The following is a 15546-nucleotide window of genomic DNA, read 5'->3' on the forward strand; positions in this document are numbered from 1 at the left end:
TACGGAGGTCCTCTGTAGGGTTTCATGGAAGTTTGGGGGAAAAAAAAAAACACGTGAAACCCTACAGAGGTGTGGTTATCTACAGCCGCAGCCGTTAGAACCTTTTTGGGTTGGGCACCACGCACCCTGGCGGGGTTAGGGGCCAGGCATCCTAAAAAACAACAATTATTTATTTGTTTGTTTGCCTCACAATACAAAAAATAATAAGAAGCACCAGCGCCCACGTGTGTATAGCACATCGTGTTTCCCCCAAGAGAGGTTTACAAAAGTCGCGATAGGTCTCTCTTTCTTTATCTTACGGCAATGTTGGTATCTCTATCTTTTTTTTTAGTTGTAGATGGGTTGCCAACACACTCTAGTTAATAATGCTACATATTATACACACACACACACACACATACTGTGTTGCCATCCATCCATCTCTCTCTTTTACGGCAGTATATATTTGTTACCAGCTCTATTGCCCAGTGCATGTATGTTACGCCAGTATATAAATTAGCTAAGCCCTTGCCAAGTAAGAAAAAAAGCTGTAGGTAGGTGTTGGCAACACTGTCGGTTGTTTAACTCTTCCCTCTCTCTCTCCTCTCTTTTTTTTTGTAAAAAAGCTATGGCAAAAATACCAGTAGGTTGGCAAATTGCTTTATGCAATTAATTAAGGCAAGCCTCAAGCAGTATTGCCAGCTCCTTGCTTTAGGTTAGGTTAGGTTAGGTTAGGTTAGGTTTGGTTAGGTTAAGTTAGGTTGGTTAGGTTGGTTAGGTTAGGTTAGGTTAGGTAGGTTAGGTAGGTTAGGTTAGGTTAGGTTAGGTTAGGTTGGTTAGGTTAGGTTAGGTAGGTTAGGTAGGTTAGGTTAGGTTAGGTTAGGTTGGTTAGGTTAGGTTAGGTAGGTTAGGTAGGTTAGGTTAGGTTAGGTTAGGTAGGTTAGGTTAGGTTAGGTAGGTTAGGTAGGTTAGGTTAGGTAGGTTAGGTAGGTTAGGTAGGTTAGGTTAGGTTAGGTTAGGTTAGGTTAGGTTAGGTAGGTTAGGTTAGGTTAGGTACAAGCCTCAAGCAGTGTTGCCAGCTCCTTGCTTGAGGTTAGGTTAGGTTAGGTTAGGTTAGGTTAGGTAGGTTAGGTAGGTTAGGTAGGTTAGGTAGGTTAGGTTAGGTTAGGTTAGGTTGGTTAGGTAGGTTAGGTTAGGTTAGGTAGGTTAGGTAGGTTAGGTAGGTTAGGTTAGGTAGGTTAGGTAGGTTAGGTTAGGTTAGGTTAGGTTAGGTTAGGTTAGGTTAGGTTAGGTTAGGTACAAGCCTCAAGCAGTGTTGCCAGCTGCTTGCTTGAGGTTAGGTTAGACCCAAAAACAAAAACCTTGGTGATTTTTTTGAGTGAGGAGTTGGCAACACTGCGAGAAAATGGGGCTCATGCCTTACAAGAGAAATCCATTAAGGCGAGCCCCACCGAGCCCCATTTTCGGTTGGCCAACCGGGCTGATTGCTCTACTTGCGTATTTAACATTATTTAAATACATTACATAAATCAATTCATCCTCCCCATAACAAATCAACAGCAAAGATGATATAAATTGTCTCTGAAATGTGCGCTCACCTTTACCTCCGAACAATTGATTGATTGATTTGTTTTACTTTACTTCGCTTTTTGTGCCACTTTTGGTTAATTTGCGATAATGGGAATGAGTGATGATATGATGAAATTGATGAATGGATACTCACAAGCATCCATGCCCAGGCCAGGATTCGATTCATGGCGCGATGTGCTAACCACTCCGCCACGGGGACCGGCCTCCGAACAATTGTTCCTGTATTTAAGACAAAACTGTTTAGCAGCAACAGTCTGAAGTTCATAGTTATTAATATTTCACCCTCTCTCCTTCTACTAATTTACAATGCAGTACAGAAAAGAAGCAAAATGCGAGGGAAGCGAGCAAGAAGATTTTCTGATCCAAATGTTTGCAAACTGAAAACAATGTTGATTTATTAGGGCACAAAAAAATTCATGGGGTGCCATGGCATTCTCTTTACATTTTTTCATTTATAAAATTTTAAATTGAGTGGGCAATTACCCCTCTGTGCCCCACTGCAGATTCTCTTGGCCGTCTGGAAGAAATAATGCAATAAAGACGTAAAAACTAATACCATCTTTAGTGTCCTTTTGTCCTGCTACTCTTAGATTCGGCTAGCCTTGCTTTCTTTTACTTAATTGTTTGCGTTCCCCCCCACAAATTGATTTCCGTCCACTGCACCCCTTACCCCGTAGTTGCTTTGAAATTTCATCAGCTTGAAAATATACTATCGTTTAATAACGGCAATAAGATTCCTATACTCTAAATTTCTAGGTGAAAGTATAATATAGGGGAATGGACATCTGGCCACCAGGCCCGTAGCTAGAATTGATCTCCAGGGGGAGCTCACAGGTTATCAGGGGAGGGGGCTTTGTAAAGAAAGTCTATTTTTCAAAAGTTTAACAGTATCAAATGAAGGTAAATTATGTGTGTGGGGGGGGAGGCGTGGGGCGGGGAGTAGAGGGTCATTAAGTTATATATATATTTTAGAGATATCATACAAATACTACATTTTTTTATATCTTATAAAATATCGCTTAAAGTGTAAATTGACTGCTACTGAAATTATCGCTTGCTACACACTCTATACTACTATTGATGATAGCCTACAGATATTTTTATCACACAAGAAAAATGGACAGTATTCAGTCACTGTGCCTAGCGAACATTCCACCCCCGGGCCGAAACAATAAAACTCCCCTTCGTTCCATGCTGGCCTTTGACCCAGATACCGAGGGAATTTGCATGATGACGTGTCAAAGTTACAGGTTTCTGTCTAAACGGGAGGTCGCAACTCGTAACAGGGGCAGCGAAGGTACAGATGAAGAAGCTCCCCTATGAAGCAACTTTCTAAAGTCTAGAGAAGAGAATATTCTATATACTTGTCGCTATTTGGACTTACTATAATTAAGATGCTCGAATGTAATAGCTGCTGTTCATGTTCTGCGACTTTATCCTTCACCAAAGTTGTGAGCGTAATAATATCTGCTGTATACATTTGCACTCTTCACTGCAAACAAATTACACAAAATAGTTTTACCTAATGTCAAGGGGACTGACGGCAGTGCCAGGGGGACTGAAGAAAGCCCCCCTGGCCCCTGCTTGACTACGGGCCTTCCCCCTTAGAAAACGAATGTCAATCTAAAAGTATATATTTCACACGTATAATTTGATTTCAGTTATAGTAATTTACATTAATTATTATACCGGCAATGCGGATGCGGGAATGCGATAATTTCAAATTCAGGTGGTGTTTTTTTGAGGGAGCGACACTATTATCGGGGTAATATGATCTATGGAAAAATACCTTGCTTGTCCCTCCGTGCAAAAAATCTGCGAACGTTCATGATTAGGGGGGGGGGGGTTAATATCTCGTTTAGAATGCTGACATGTTTACAGTACCCTCTTTTGAGGTGCCCAACATAATCTTGCATTGCATGAAAACAATTTGGTTAGAACAAGTGAAGATGTTTCAAACTCCCCACAGGAAGAAACTGAGGAGCTTGCTGAAATATTTATCTTCTACTAGTAAATTGTAAAGTCTGTAGTTTCTATAATTAGTTAATACAATTCCACAAGGCACGCTACTTAGTATTGATGCTTTTCTGTTCATCTTGTGTCAAACAACTTGAGAATGTTACGGTGTTTCCCAGATTTTTTTGCAATGCGTTTTTAAAAGCCAAATTCTCTAAGAAAACTCGAAGGAAAAAATATATCTGATTCGACAGTCCCAATGCAGTTTCTTATCGCAGAAATTCCGAAACTATCAGGAAATTGCAGCCATTTGCTCTGCAGTCCCACTTAGTGTGTGAAATTATGTAATTTCCTTCCCATCCGTATCCCGTCCTATACGTTTCGAATTTAGGAGAATAAAATAAGTCCGAAGAAATTTTTATGAACAAGCGGATAGGACAGGTAATCTGGTAATTTTATTGAACCATATGAGCGGGTTTGGACCCGTTGAACCCCCCCTTAAATACGCCCATGAGAGATACGTTATTTACATCTCACTCGTGATCGAGCGGTCGCTTCTGATTGGTTATGCTACGTGATGCGGAAATAGGACCGATTCTATTCTTGAGAAATGTCATGAAATATGCCATGGCATCTGAAATGCCATAAGATCTTTCACTTTGCACGGTAACATTTTGGTCATGGCATAAATCTTAAGAAAAATGCTAAGGAAAATGTTTTTGTCTAAAGCGCGCCTAACTATGATCCTGGTCACAGGATATTGATATGAAACTCGGGCCGGTAAAACCATCAGTGATATTATTGTCTATACACAGAATCTCGCCTGTTCGTAGAAGTATGAAACATGATAGGTTTTCGACATAAGTTGCTTCGTATGGAGCACTTCCAGGTCCGTAGCCATGAATTCTTTGTAGGGGGGCGAAGTCAATCCTAAATGGGGCAAATTTTTAATTGTGTCGCATTGGCAGATATAGCAGGCTACACAGAGGCACTTGCGCCTCCTCCCCCAAAAGAGATAAGTAACATACCTTGAAACTGCAACGAACCAAAAAAACTTCGAGCGACATCAAATAGCAATATTTCGATAATGACCTTTCCAGATTGCCAAAGAATATAAAGTTTAACATAAATAGGCTAATAGGGAGTGTATCTACTTGATATTTACACGTTGATAATGTTAATAGACGATTAATAAGTACCAACAGCTTTCAGCCACTCTGCAGAACTGATTAAGGGAGCCCTTTATAAATCCTGCTTCATAATTCTCACCGGGCCTTTTTACATGACCTATGTTTGACACTTAGTCCGGAGACCGAAGTCCCCTTCCTAGGTGTCGGGCCCAACTAACGGTTTTGATTCCAGGGTACGTGTGACCGGATCGGTTTTTACCCCCGACGAATAGCCGACTCGTGCATAAAGTGACGTTGAATAATAATAATAATAATAATCAATAGTAATAATGACGTAGATAATAATAATAATTGATGTTAGCCAGCGGAAATGCTTTGCTGACTTAACGTTGACTAAAATATAAATACCAATAGTTATGAGGATTAGTATACTATTTGTATGAATACAAATCATAGTCAAATCATAAATAACAAAAATGTATATATATAACACACAAAAATAGACAGATTACACAACCCCTCACTATCATTCAAGCATTCACACACTCTCTCATACCGCAGGGGAATAATTACATTAAGATAAATACATTGGCCCTTTCTTAGACACCATGCAATATTTAGTTTTTTCTTATGAATATTTTACTGCGCCTGAAGACGTTAATTGGCTTAGAATTAAAGATACTAAACTTTCATCTGCGCGTGCTCATTACCTTCTGCCAACGGGCATGACACGTAAACTTTTTATTCTTGCAATTTACCAAAACATTTAAACAATTATTGTTTAAATTATTACTAATGCGCCTTGGAACTTCAGTAACATTAGGCAGGGCACGCAACTCGTGCAACATAGATATCAACTGCAAGGCATACATGTTTACAGAAAAAATGAAGACACTTATGTATGAATATATATTAAAAATAGCACGCAGTTAATTTACTTCCTCACTTAGCAAACTTGAGGGATGATTTCTGCAATAGATACACGATTTATGCAGTTTTAATCAAATATTACCGAGTAAAGCATATAAGGTGACATAAACAAAAAATATTACTCAACAGTTCGGCGCAGAGCGTGGAAAAACAACAGTATGCTGTGAATCGATCTTCCTAATTAGCAATTGTTTTGAAATTTAGATTATGTTGGCAAGAAATAATTATAATCAATACCTTCGCGACTTTTAACTTTAAATACTGGCATCCTTTCGTCCGACGGCCGATCTTTGGGGTCTTGGGTAGATGACCACTCACACATATAGAAAATTAACAGTAGTATACTATACCATCTCGACGTTCTAGACGTTTCAGCGACGTTTACCGTAGTCCTCTAAACGGCGGCGTGACGTTAACCCGCGGTCCTCTTTGCGACACTAACACTTCCCCACGCTACTTCTTTGTAGCGGCACTTCGCAATCTTCTTGGGCACACCTTCATTCTACGCTTCTACATCACGGCGATAATCTTGTCGGCCTCGTAATGGAGCGATTAATTGCTTCGCATCGTCTCTCTCTCTCTCTGGGGGGACGGCGAAGAGGGGCGAAGTTCTTTACCGGGGGTACTCGTGGATTCTCGCTGCTAATCTCACGCGGGACGTCGGCGTCGTCTCAAGACGCAGTAGGTGTCGCTTCATTATCTCAATCTCTCTTCTAGACGGTAGATCTAAGTGTGGGCTGGTGTCGCTTCATCTTCCAATTTCTCTCTCTCTCTCTCTCCGTAGAATTCTCGTCGGGCGTCGGCGTCTCGACTGGCGGCTCTCGGCGGTATCATTTCATGGCTTCTAATCGGGCTGTGGGCGTCGTTTGTGGCGATGTGTTGTTTGTGGCTTTTGTAGCGCTTGTGGCGGCGTTTTAGTAGTGTGGCGTCGCGACGCTGAGCGATGATCTGCTGCGTTGTCGGCTTCATGCAGGCAGGCTAGGAAGACCCATAGCCCTCCTTCTCTCGTGATTAGCCCGCCATTGTGGTATTAATGTTCCTCGTCACAAAACGAATAACGCGAATCCAGTGCACAGGTCACTAATTAACACTGCGTATTCGTTCAACTAGTCACTGTCACTCACTCACGCAGGTTAAAATACACGGCGCGGTAGAAAAAAGACAAAGTCCCGAATCTTTACTCCGACTGTCGCAGAGGTGTTGTCGGTTCGAAAACTGGCGGTAGACTGTAGGTGTTTGTTCGTTCTGCCACTATATAAAGACAGCTTGAAACTTCGAATACAACGGACTGACTTTTAGGCGCGGGAATCTGAAGTTACGACGTTGGTGGTCAAGCGTCCATTTTTTGCCTGGTCCAGCTTCTTCAAGCACACGTGTTGCGTTAAAAATGGGGTGAAAAGAATAGTTCTATCCTCATCCGGTACGTAACATGTTCCTTCAGTAATTGGCCTCCCAAGTTGACTTTCCGTCGCCAAATGCACAAAAGTCGCTCAAAAACAGTGAAAGATTTATCACAGCACATTGTTGGTCCCGAGCTCCTACGACCGAAAGGGGGAAAAGTTGACAAAAGCAGAAAAACACAAAAGGTTCAGAAACGTGGCGTTTTTCTACCGAAGCTTCAAGCGGATACGAAGTTACAGAAAAATATAAAATAACGAAAACCTAGGATAAAAAAAAGTAGGTGACAAAAACTGACTGTCATATAATGATTCCCTCTAGTTTCCAGTATGCAAGATTTTTACGCATAAAGGAATCTAACGAGAATCCAACAACACCATTGTGTTGTGTTATGCAAGAAAAATCGAATTAATTAAATAATAACGGTTACATATTATCTACACTTTGATGAATTTTGTAAAAAAATTGTAATACATTTGTTTTGTACTTGCTAAAGCATTAAAACATGGGTCCCTTAGTCCACCACGGACTCTTATTTCCTTCAAAGGGGAGGAGACTCTTGCATCACTACAGACAACGTTTGCCTATTGGTTACGTTAACCAATTTGCAAAATATTGTGTGAATTGTATTATATTATAGTTCAAATACATGTTTTGACACCTGACAAACAAATGCGAATCCCTTGATTGATCAATGACTTCTTGGAATACAGTGTCATCTTTAATATTTCATATTAAGTTTCATAGAAAGAAATTGTTTTATTAGGGTGCAAATAATTTTACGGGACACCATGGCATTTTCTTTGTAACGTATTTTTTCCATATAGATCGTCTGGCTCCCACAGCCCCATTGCTATGGCTACGAACTTGGACTATAAGAACAGCAGACATTGCGAGCGAAGCGAGCAAGAAAATTTTACGAAATGTATTTTTATTTGTATAAAATTTGATATCGGGGAGGCGGGTAATTGCCCCTCTGTGCCCCTTGCAAGTGCCCTAAGTACGCTAAGTAACAAAAATCAAATATCCACTTCATCTCTCTATTACCAAAAGGTAGACTTGTGAAACAAAAATTTAAGCAGTTCCAAGTTCATAGCAACACATCCAAGAAAAACATCCGAACACATTAGGCATCTTTAATACAAGACTACTCAAAATGTCACAACTGTTCTAGAGTAACATATGATATAATTGTAAAGATTAGTGAGAATTCCAGATAGGAATGTGTTCTGTATTTTCCACAGGGGGGGGCAAAGCAGGCTCTCAGGGGGCGCACTTGCCCCCCTCCCCCCTGGCTACGGGCCTGAGCACTTCACAGTCCTCGAAAGAGCTGGTTGTAAGGGACTGTATCGAAGAATCTTGCTGCCACGAGGCGATACACTTCGGCTAGGGCTTCTGAACCTGCAGGTAACGTGACATTCTAGACTGCTTTGTTGTTATCGTTGAAGAACTTGTTCGTCGCCTCGCCAGTCAGAAACGTTGCGAAAGAAGAATCGGGTCAGAAACGTCTGGTTTCTTGTTGAGAAATCCAGAGCATGAAAGTATATATTATTTCGGTGATTTCACACTAAAGTGACAAGCGTTCATTCGTTTTCAGTTTCACACAGATCACTACTAGAAAAACAATGCACATTGTAATGAGACTTAATACTTCGTACTTTACAAATCTGTAACAATGCATCGTGCATTTGATCAGTGAACTATTTTATTTACAGTATAGTATAACTCAAATTTTATTAAAAGGTTTAATTTACGTGATTTGAATAAGGTACAATTCGTGATGAAATTTTAATTTTTTCTGTTTTATTTTGTTCAGTAATGTAAGATAAAGTGTAATGTTTACTGTTCATTATTTTAGGACTACTGTTATATTATATATACTACATATATTTATACATTCTCTCTGCAAGAAAAAGATGTCCCTCCGTTGTACAAATTTCCGAAATGCATCTTGCAACTTCCAGCATTCCATTTTATCTGAAATTTGTCGAGGTTCAAGTACGTCGCATTGTTTACAACTTTTGGAGTTCCTTCGAGAATCCACATCATCTCAGAATCATCTGAAACAATTTGCATGTCATAGGTCATCAGTAGGGCTCGGACCTAAAAAATTTCAAAAAATGACCTATATAAATTTAATTCTTAGAAAATGACCTATTTTTAAAAAAAAAATTACCTAAAGTTAATTTCCGCTCTGAAAATGAAAACTGTGTAAGCCATTCTTCTTCTTTCATAGTGGACCTTTCATCTGAAAATACAGTTATGTTTCACGTGCTTCAGATTAAATTCTTCAAAAATATTGTGACTAATTTTAATTTTTCTAAAAACTACAGATTATAGCGATAATAGAGGCCACCAAGTTAACTGGATGGAAAATAAATTTTCCACAATAAATAACCGTACTTTCAATTAATGGCAAAAATGCTAAAATGATCAAGTCAGGAAATGTAAATATGTAAGTTATGCTAGCAAACGCATTTAAAGTTCACGAAACAACAAGAGAGGAGGGGGAAAACCTCAGAAATTAAGAAAAATGCAATAAAACTGCAAGAAATACTGAAAATGACCTAAAGCCAAAACGGTCAAAACATGTTAAAAAATTCAAAATATCAATCATGTTTTCTGGTTCTAACTGAAGGAAAAACGGACTGATATCAGATTTGTAATGGTCGGGTTGACCATTACTGGTTTTGGTAATATGTTAATTAATTGCTGGCCAGCTATAAGGTGTAGGATTAAGTAATATGTTTCCATGAGTGTACTTTTATGTTATCACTGGATGTAAGTGTATGTGCTTATTGGATTGTGCTTTACTGGATATTAGATTCCCCTGTTTTTTAGCTTCCCGGTTGGGGGAGGTAGCTGTCTTTCAAATGACCGTTACAGTGGAATTTTTCACTGCTACTGGGTCCACGTTCACGGACGTTTACCCCGACTATAAGAAAGGTCAGTTAGGCATTAGCAAAAAAACAGTGTTTCCCCACCGATTCGACGACGAGGAACGTCTCCTCGAGTTTAGCCCACTTTTGGTGGCTAGACTTAATATAATAATGTAGCATTTGGTGTAAGCCAATCCCTGTTGCTGTCCCAAGTCCCCTTTTAGAGAAAGCTTTGAATATTTGGATATTTCTGTATTGAATAGTTGATGCCCAAAAGAAAGAGTGAAGGCGTAAGGAAACGCATTTGTAATGAACGGAATATCATTTAATCTGAGGGTAGGCCCTCAGAGATAGTTTACTCTGCGGTAAAGGAAGTGCCGATGGTGTAAGGGTAAGCCATAGGTGCGCAATTTTGTTGATTTAGAGTTTTGTTAATTTGGTCTATGCAAGACACACATGGAAACGCTATGTAAATATATATATATATATATAACGAAGGAACGAAGGGGAGTTTCATTGCTTCGGCCGGGGGTGGAATGTACTGTAGGCACTGTGATTGAATATTGTGCATTTTTTCCTTGTGTCATATAACTATCTGTTTCATCAAAAGTGTAGTAGGGTAACTTCGGTGAATAACGCCAGGCGGGAAACAACGCCATTTCAAAGTTTCAACCCTGAAAGCATGGACGCATGTAAAGTTAAGGGGTGACTCACCGTTTTGCGATAAACAATGGTGCCTGGTAGCATTGCTGATAAGAACGGTTGCCATTGTCGAGCCTTCATTTAAGAGAAACACTTTGAACAGTGTAGACGTTTGAGTTGCGTTTCGAGGAAAAAGGGTCCACATTTTCATCGCGCCGACAAAGATGAGTGTTTTTCTATTGTAGGATTAGATTTTAAATGTTAACAATGTTGTACGTACACAATACGTTTATTACGTAAGAGAATGATGTGTGTACGGTTTTCATGGTCGGTGTCGTAAGTTTAGAACAGTTGGTTAAACTGCAATCTGTTGTTTCGGGAAATAACGCCATCATCGTGTCGGGGAATAACGCCACTCAATTTAAACTCAAATTCAAGGAAATGTTGATTTCGAAAATAGGTGTATCCTTGCTCAGTTACTTTCGAGGCGTACAGATATTTATTCTCGGTTAATTTCCTCTTTCAGATGGCGAGGAAATGTAGAAATATACAGGCCAAATGGTCAGTAGATGCCTTTAGGCAAGCTATGGCAACCGTCAAACACGGAACTAAGATAGCATGTGTTGCACGTTTGTTCCAAATTCCTCGCAGAACTTTGAGGGACTGGGTATGGCGAAAAGACAAAAAAATACATGCTTTTTCTAATAACTTACTACAGTAATTATTTTTCCTAGTACAGTTTAGTAAAGAAAATGTGAATGTTTTATTTGTAATTAAGATAATGTGAATGTTTTACTTGTAATTAAGAACATGGCGTTATTACCCGACAGGTCTGGAAATAACGCCATTTTGCATTAACACAGAATTTCGTATTTTATTGCTTTCATTATAACAGTGCAACCAATATTTTATTATTACACAATAGAGGAAAGTTCATTCTCCTAAACATGTAAGTTTCATGTTCCTAACAATAAAAAGGTATGAGTTATAGAACAAAATGACCAATTGGTGGCGTTATTCACCGAAGTTACCCTATAGTGTGTGCAGTAAGGGATTATTTCAGTAGCAGTCAACACTTCAAATATCGAAGTCTTAAAAGATATAGAAAAATGTAGTATTTGTATGATATTTCTAATTATATTATGACTTATTACACACACATAATTTCATTGTAATCTTGAATTTTATTTTAATTTTTCTTTAATCTGTTCTACTGTATGGGATTTTATTCCTCTTGTATTTTATTGTACTTTCTTGTTCAATTTCTTCGTAATCTTGAATTTTATTTTATTTTTATTTTAATTTGTACTTTTTGCGATTAGGTGGTAGACCAGCAACAGTTGAAACTGGCCTAACAATAAAGTAAATTCAATTCAATTCAATAACTTCATTTCATACTCTTAAACTTTTGAAAATTGGACTTGGTTTACAAAGCCTCCCCCCTGATAACTCGTGAGCCCCCCCCCCCTGGAGATTAATTCTAGCTATGAGCCTGGTGATGCTGCTCTGATTATTCCAAGCGAAGCATCCAAAGTACATAACAGCATATAGTCCTCTCCTAATGAATCGTGAACTACATCAATTCGAACTGTTTTGAGGGAAAACTAAAGCATATCCATTAAGCTAATTTAACTCACCTTATCTATCGAGAAGCCGAAGAAGTTGTTGCAAGGAAACCCTAGCACACTCGTTCAGATTTGGATCGTTGACGTCACATGTATGTAACACGTCAGATTCATAGAAACAACAACGAAAGAAAATACATTATTAGAAAGGCAGGTCGAATAAAATTTGATTAAAAACAAAACTGATTTATTATTAACTGATTTCAACTTAACTCATTTGAATCAGTCTTCAAATTCAAGATTTTAAGAGTAGTACATTTACAAATAATAAATTACATTATGGACAACAAATTTAGCCTACGTATTCTATTTATAAACTTTTATCTCCTTATTTTACCGTTAGTTTGATAACAATGTTCGAATTGGATTGGCTACGGAATCATCCTTCTGAGTCATTGGCGTATCCAAGATTTTCATAAGAGGTGTATAGAGTTAATAGTGTGTTAATTCTACGCTATGCTATCTTTTCCTACCTTTGACATTCTCTTTTACGTATGCCTGGCTGAAAGTGGGATCTTCACCCCCATTCCTGGGTATGCCACTGTGCTGACTTTAATTTCCAGTCTCTACATTTGACCAACTCGAAAAAAATGTTTCGTACAAAAGTTTTTGAGACCTAACAAATGAAGTGTCACCTGATCCCTTCATTTCCCGGGTTCTATACCCGGTGGAGGCACAATTGATTCGGATCCCACTTTAAACTGTAGGTCGAGTCTCGATTAGCCTTCCTGCGCATAAAGTGGACTTAAAAGCCAAACTCAAACTCCCTTCAACCATTTGGAAATTTTGAGTTAACCCGCTAAGCAGGGTACCACGTGCGTTCAAAATACAACCATTCGACTCACCCCCATGCGTTTTTGTCAACGTTGACAATTTTGAAACAAAACAAGAAGCAATATTACAAGAATGTACAAATAAATTCACAAAAGATTTGTGATTCTGATTTATAAATTTATAGAGACAAGTTTTGTAGAATTCGAGACCCATGCAATAGTATATATGAAACTTGTAGAGGCAAATAATTGAAAACAGTTCTTTTCGTAAACCAAATGCAATACTCACGAAAATTCCTGGATGTGCACTGTGTTTGAACGGTTAATGATAGCGTGACCACAAGCACTCGCAATCCACTAGTACTTCTTGGCAAATTGTCCATGACTATTTTCATTAATTTTTCTCTTACATCCTGTGTGTTTTTAAGCGATGGATTTTTATGTACGCTGGTGCAGAAGTTGCCAAAGCTTGTTTTGAGTTTTCTTTTAATTCTTGAAGCTTTTATTGGATCAAATAAAGTGCACGAACATGGTGATGGACAATTTGCACTGTAATACTCATGGATCCCTCTGTACATACTTCTCCCATTGTTTCAAATTAACTTCCTTTGAAGTCTGGTTCGATTACAATATTTCAAATGATTGAGGATCCCCATAACGCTGAAACAACGTATGAGAGGAGTGGAGAGTGGAGAAGTTCTCTTAAACACATACACATAACCCTGAACTTCGTGTCTCGTTCGAGTTTGTTCACTTATTTTGTTAGCATCATTTACATCGGGCATATCGATCCGTATTTGGTACGTCGAGGTCTTTTTAAGGTCGTTAATAAGAGCTGCCAGACAACGCTGAAAATGAAGCATTAGACGCATCAAAACTTTTGTATTGTTTCCCCTGCAGATTTTCATAATTTCGCCATGGACTGACTATCTTGCCCGGAAGATTAATACCTCCAAATAGGCTGTTTAGTTCCAAACTTGACAGACGGCGGCGCCACTGTATGGATGTCTAATTTTACAGGGAGTTTGTTGGTAGTCAGGAATTTGTACACTGCGCTTGCTGCATTTAAAAGGTAACAAAAACCTGGCGGGACATTGTTCTGCTTTATAAAAGGCTTTTTCATGTTTTCAATTAAATATGAGACTCGAAAGAGATTAATAAAAGTTGTACATATAATGAAGAGACTTGCATAAAACAGGTTACATAGAAGGCCACCTACCTTGACGGCATGTACTAATTTGGCGACATTACTGTCAGTTATACATTGTTTTGTTTGTCGGGATTGCACCAAAGTTAGCAGTAAGATCCGAATCATTGTGGAATCTACCCACACCGAACATCAAACGAGGGACCATTTGATTAACACACCATCCGGGGAGGACCTTTCCGACCGTCAAAATATAATTTCTAAAGTATGATATTATCCAAATTAATATCCATTATTCCATTCTCCCTTCTCTTGTCTTTTCTTTCCTTTTCTCAGTTTTCCTATTCTCACTGTCTTCCTTTTTCATTCTACTTTATTACTTTCCTTTGCCGCTCCGGTTCACACTTTCCTTCCTCCTCTTCTTTCTCTCTCACTCTGACTCTCTCTCTCTCTCTCTCTCTCTCTCTCTCTGTCTTCCGTTCTTACGCTCGATTTGTCTCTTCTCTCTTTGTCACCTTTCTCTTTCTTTTCTTCTCTCTTCATTTTCTATTTTATTTATCTTTTCCTAACTTTTACTCTTTCTTTTGATCTGTCTATTCTCTCTCTGTCTCTCTTCTCTCTCCATTTTTCTTCTTTCCTGTTCTAATTTTCCTTCTCATTCCTCTCTCTCAGACTTTCTTTCTTTATCTATCGTTCTATTTTCTTTCTCATCTCTCTTTCTCTATTTTCTATTTCTCCTTCCATTCTATCTCTCCCAGTCTATTTTGTCAATCTGTTTGTCTGTTTTCTCTCTCTTCTCTACTGGAATACCTCGTACGTCATCTTTCAATCACCATTTTCCTCCACCCTAGATTAATTCATTTCCCAATACGCCATGTTAGAATCAATCTATTCACCATTTTAGGTTAATATGATCGTAATTAGCTGCAGACATCGTCTCCAACATTAACTTCATCCCGCTCTAGATTTCCTTCCACCTCCTAACTATACGCCGTCATGGCATACTAGTGGCAGAAAGCAAACGTAAAATATGCAATACAAAATATGGATATTTTATTTGATTAATAAAACGAAAGATGATAATATGTGTGTGAAGAGAGTCTTTCAGAATTCAAAGTCCCGGGAACAACTTCCTGTAAGGGACTGCACTGAAGAATCTGTCAGCCAAGAGCTGGAACACTTGGGCTATGGTCTCAGCCCCCGAGGGCAACGCCAGGTCCAGAACTGCCCTGTTGTTGTCGTTCAGGAACTTGTTGGTCGACTCCTCGGTCAGGAAACCTACAAAAGAATGAAGAATCGGGTTTCAATCACTGATAAGTTAACATCTGCTTCGGAGGGGTGACCTATTTACTGCTATTTTCAAGTCTTGACATGAAATATATTTGTACTGTGTATATACTCTGTTCCAGGCGTCTGTGGAGCAAGGGAACGAAAATAAGTGTCTCTGCATGTAGTAACTCGAGAGGGATCGGTCAATGAACGGGATTGCATGGAGGT

General features: G+C 38.9%; 1 protein-coding gene across 2 annotated transcripts in view; it reads right to left on the minus strand.

Annotated features, from left to right (window-relative positions):
* Positions 1 to 1746: 1746 nt before the first annotated feature.
* LOC145994282 (protein takeout-like) overlaps positions 1747 to 15546 on the minus strand; it is a 45027-nt gene continuing 31227 nt past the window's right edge. The window contains exons 6-7 of one of the 2 annotated variants that reach the window (XM_083130387.1): positions 12142 to 15327; positions 1747 to 1788 (exon numbers count right to left, since the gene is read on the minus strand). In XM_083130387.1, coding sequence (XP_082986513.1) covers positions 15161 to 15327 — 167 coding nt within the window. In that variant the 3' untranslated portion in view covers positions 1747 to 1788; positions 12142 to 15160. Of the gene's footprint in view, positions 1789 to 9000; positions 9087 to 12141; positions 15328 to 15546 lie in introns of those variants that run through there. The other variant, XM_083130386.1, reaches the window with a different exon arrangement.

The sequence above is a fragment of the Lepisma saccharinum genome, chromosome 10, assembly GCF_977018435.1.
Source record: "Lepisma saccharinum chromosome 10, izLepSacc3.1, whole genome shotgun sequence".
Classification (NCBI taxonomy): domain Eukaryota; kingdom Metazoa; phylum Arthropoda; class Insecta; order Zygentoma; family Lepismatidae; genus Lepisma; species Lepisma saccharinum.